This window comes from Cynara cardunculus, assembly GCF_001531365.2.
Source record: "Cynara cardunculus var. scolymus isolate 2C chromosome LG 8, CcrdV1, whole genome shotgun sequence".
NCBI classification, from domain to species: domain Eukaryota; kingdom Viridiplantae; phylum Streptophyta; class Magnoliopsida; order Asterales; family Asteraceae; genus Cynara; species Cynara cardunculus.
In genome coordinates this window covers 25,904,075-25,907,262 of record NC_037535.1, presented here as the reverse complement: position 1 = coordinate 25,907,262, position 3,188 = coordinate 25,904,075, and the positions used below count along the sequence as shown (strand labels likewise).

Genomic DNA, 3,188 nt, shown 5'->3' with positions numbered 1-3,188 from the left:
GGCCACTTTTCATCCTCCATTAACTTCCTCCCTTTCGTATTCACTTGGTTGGCCTTGGCCATATATATATCTGTGTCGGTCATATTCTTGATCATCGCCAATGAATTGCTACACAACTTTCCGGCGTGGATCTCTCCGTCGATGAGCGAGTCTCGCAAGTGGCGTTCATGTTTATCGTGGGAGAAACCGTCGAGGCATGTTTCCTGGTTGGTGAGGGTGGTGCTCATAAGGGTCAATATGTCATCAACGTGTCGGCGAATCCCTTTCTTGGTAGGGTAGATCTCCAGGAAACTTATGACCTGGTTAAGCTGTTGAAGTGTGTCGGCGATCATCTCCAGGCAGTCATGGAGGGCGATTTTCTCACGTTTGGTGAGATGAGGCCTAAGCGTAAGGTTGTTTATGGTGAAGTAGTTCCTTTCTACGATGTCTTTAGTTTTATTGAGAGCAAGTTGGATGAGGTGGTTTGGAGTTGTGAGCTGAGGGTTGCCGGAAAGTGTGGAGTAGCATAGATGGGGGTGGAGGGTGATGCTACATGATGAGTCGATGAGGTGGGAGTGGGCGATGGCTGAATGCGGTTGGATAATCAGTAGGATGGAAGCATAGGATGTGAAGAAGATGAAAAAGAAATCCATGGTGAGGTGGTGGATGGATGATTAGAATGCGGTGGACATGAGTTTTAAAGATTTTGGGCCATACATGTATCACTGTAAGTGTAATGTAAAGTCACGGTTATTATTAAATTATTTTATTTTATGGCAGCAAATCAAATTTTGGAACGTTTATAACGTGTACAAATCCCTTTTTCTTTATATATTCAACCAAACGAGAGTCATCGCATCTGAACCTTACCATTTCCGAGTTTTTGTTTTTTTGAAGAGAAATAATCCCACTTCTCTTGTTCATCCATGTCTTACACATAATTAGGTCTCAAATCACACACTTGCAAGAGAGAATATTACTAAGTTAATTCTAAGAGAGATATATATGTATGTATTGTTGAACAAAATATAGTAATTTAGAATGGGTAGTATATTGTTGTCTTTGGTTTGAGCATCTTTGTCTTGACACATCAATAATTAATGTTGAAGATTTAAAAAACCCTCTAGTACAGTACTTGTGGTATTCAATTATAATGTCTTATCATAAATATGTCTTTTTCTTTCCAACTTCACATGTTTCACATTAATTAATTCCACTAAATGTGATTATATATGAGGTTTATTTAATGGACCTTTAATATATATATATATATATATATATATATGTGTGTGTGTGTGTGTGAGAGAGAGAGAGAGTGAGTGAGAGAGAGATGATAGATACAAAGACCAGGACTTTTCAGCAATCTAAGTTGATTAGTTTACCCATATGAATATCCCTATAACGTATTATGCATTTTCTTAGGAATTTGGTCCTTATAAATGAATGAGTCAAATAATTCCGATATGTTTAATTAATTGATGGCCAATTTTGTTCTTTTTCCTTTTTTGTCCTTTTTTCCTAATAAAATATTAATATGTAAAAGGTATGTATATATAAATGCTTAATATTATTTTCTGGAGAATAATGAAAGCCACCTTCACTAAATTAATGGAATATAACCAACTCATTTCATATTAAAATGCATACCATTATACACAATAACCATAATTTCACACACTTTTCATCCACTCCAATATTTTTTCAACTATTTTTTTTTTTAAGTGAAAAAAAGGAAGGTGGTAAAAAGTCGTTGCAATTTGACAGAGATGCATGGTTGTCAATTAAAAGTGTTTGGAACATGATAATTAACTCAACAAACAAAAAAGCATATACGTACGCTACAACCAGCACTCACCGACGGTGGCGGAATTGAAGGTCGTACTCCCGCCGGCAACACTTCGGCTGGCCGTGATTATAGTGGAACTTCTTCCGGACCCCAGAAACATCAAGTTCCTTTTACTGCTTGGAATGTCCACGTTTTCCCTGTACACTCCTGCCGCTATCCTAATCACATACCTGCTTGAACTACCCGATGGAGCAGCCGCAACCGCAGCAGAAACCGTGGTAAAGTCCCCACTCCCATCTGCCGCCACAACCACGTTAGGTGTTGCAGTCCCTGACTGCAACAACCGTCTATCTCCCGCCGACAACCACTCCGGCCACTTTTCATCCTCCATTAACTTCCTCCCTTTCGTATTCACTTGGTTGGCCTTGGCCATATATATATCTGTGTCGGTCATATTCTTGATCATGGCCAATGAGTTGCTACACAACTTCTCAGCGTGGATCTCTCCGGGGATAAGCGAGTGGCGTAACTGTTTATCATGTTTGTCGTGGGAGAAACCGTCGATGCATGTTTCCTGGTTGGTGAGGGTGGTGCTCATAAGGGTTATCAAGTCATCCACGTGGCGGCGAATCCCTTTCTTGGCAGGATAAGCCTCCATCAAAGCTATGATCTGGTTGAGTTGTTGGAGTGTGTCGGCGACCATCTCCAGGCAGTCATGGAGGGCGATTTTCTCACGTTTGGTGAGATCTGACCTAAGCGTGAGCTTCTTTATGGTGAAGTAGTTCCTTTCGACCGTCTCCCTGGTTTTATTGACAGCAAGTTGGATGACGTCTTTTGGAGTTTTGACGATTTTGGTGAATTGAGGGATGTGAGAGAGCGTGGAGTAGCATAGATGAGGGTGGAGGGTGGTTGAACATGATGACTGCAGGATGGAATGAGCTTTGGTGTTCGCAGTGACGTGGAGGGAATGGGTGATAAGAATGAGTAGGACTAGGAAGAGATTGGTGGAACCGGAATTCGTCATTCCGGCGAAGAGATGGACGTAGAATGACGATGGAAATGAAACCAAGATAGAAGATAGTTAATATGAATGGCAGAGGCGCCAACTACATGATGTATGTATGCATTAAATTAAATTAATGGATTTTTTTATATTATATTATATTATATTTTGTTTTTCCATTTATTTTCGACCAATAAATAAAATATCTTTTATAATTTTATTCAATTATTATTGGCAATCAATATCTGATAACAAGACATCACATCAGATAAAAATAATAAGTCATTTGAATTTATTTTTTAATTAGTTGTTATTTATTTGTAATTATCATAAAATTCCTTTCAAATAGGAAGAAACATATATAACCTCTTTTATATCCCAATAAAAACATAAATTTGTGGTAGAAAATAGAGGTTGTAA

General features: G+C 38.8%; 1 protein-coding gene across 1 annotated transcript in view; it reads right to left on the bottom strand.

Annotated features, from left to right (window-relative positions):
- Positions 1 to 2,872, bottom strand: part of LOC112516534 (pectinesterase) — a 5,060-nt gene extending 2,188 nt beyond the window's left edge. Inside the window, exon 1 of the mRNA XM_025123619.1 lies at positions 1,835 to 2,872. Coding sequence (XP_024979387.1) covers positions 1,835 to 2,789 — 955 coding nt within the window. The 5' untranslated portion in view covers positions 2,790 to 2,872. The remainder of the gene's footprint in view (positions 1 to 1,834) is intronic.
- Between the last annotated feature and the right edge of the window lie 316 nt (positions 2,873 to 3,188).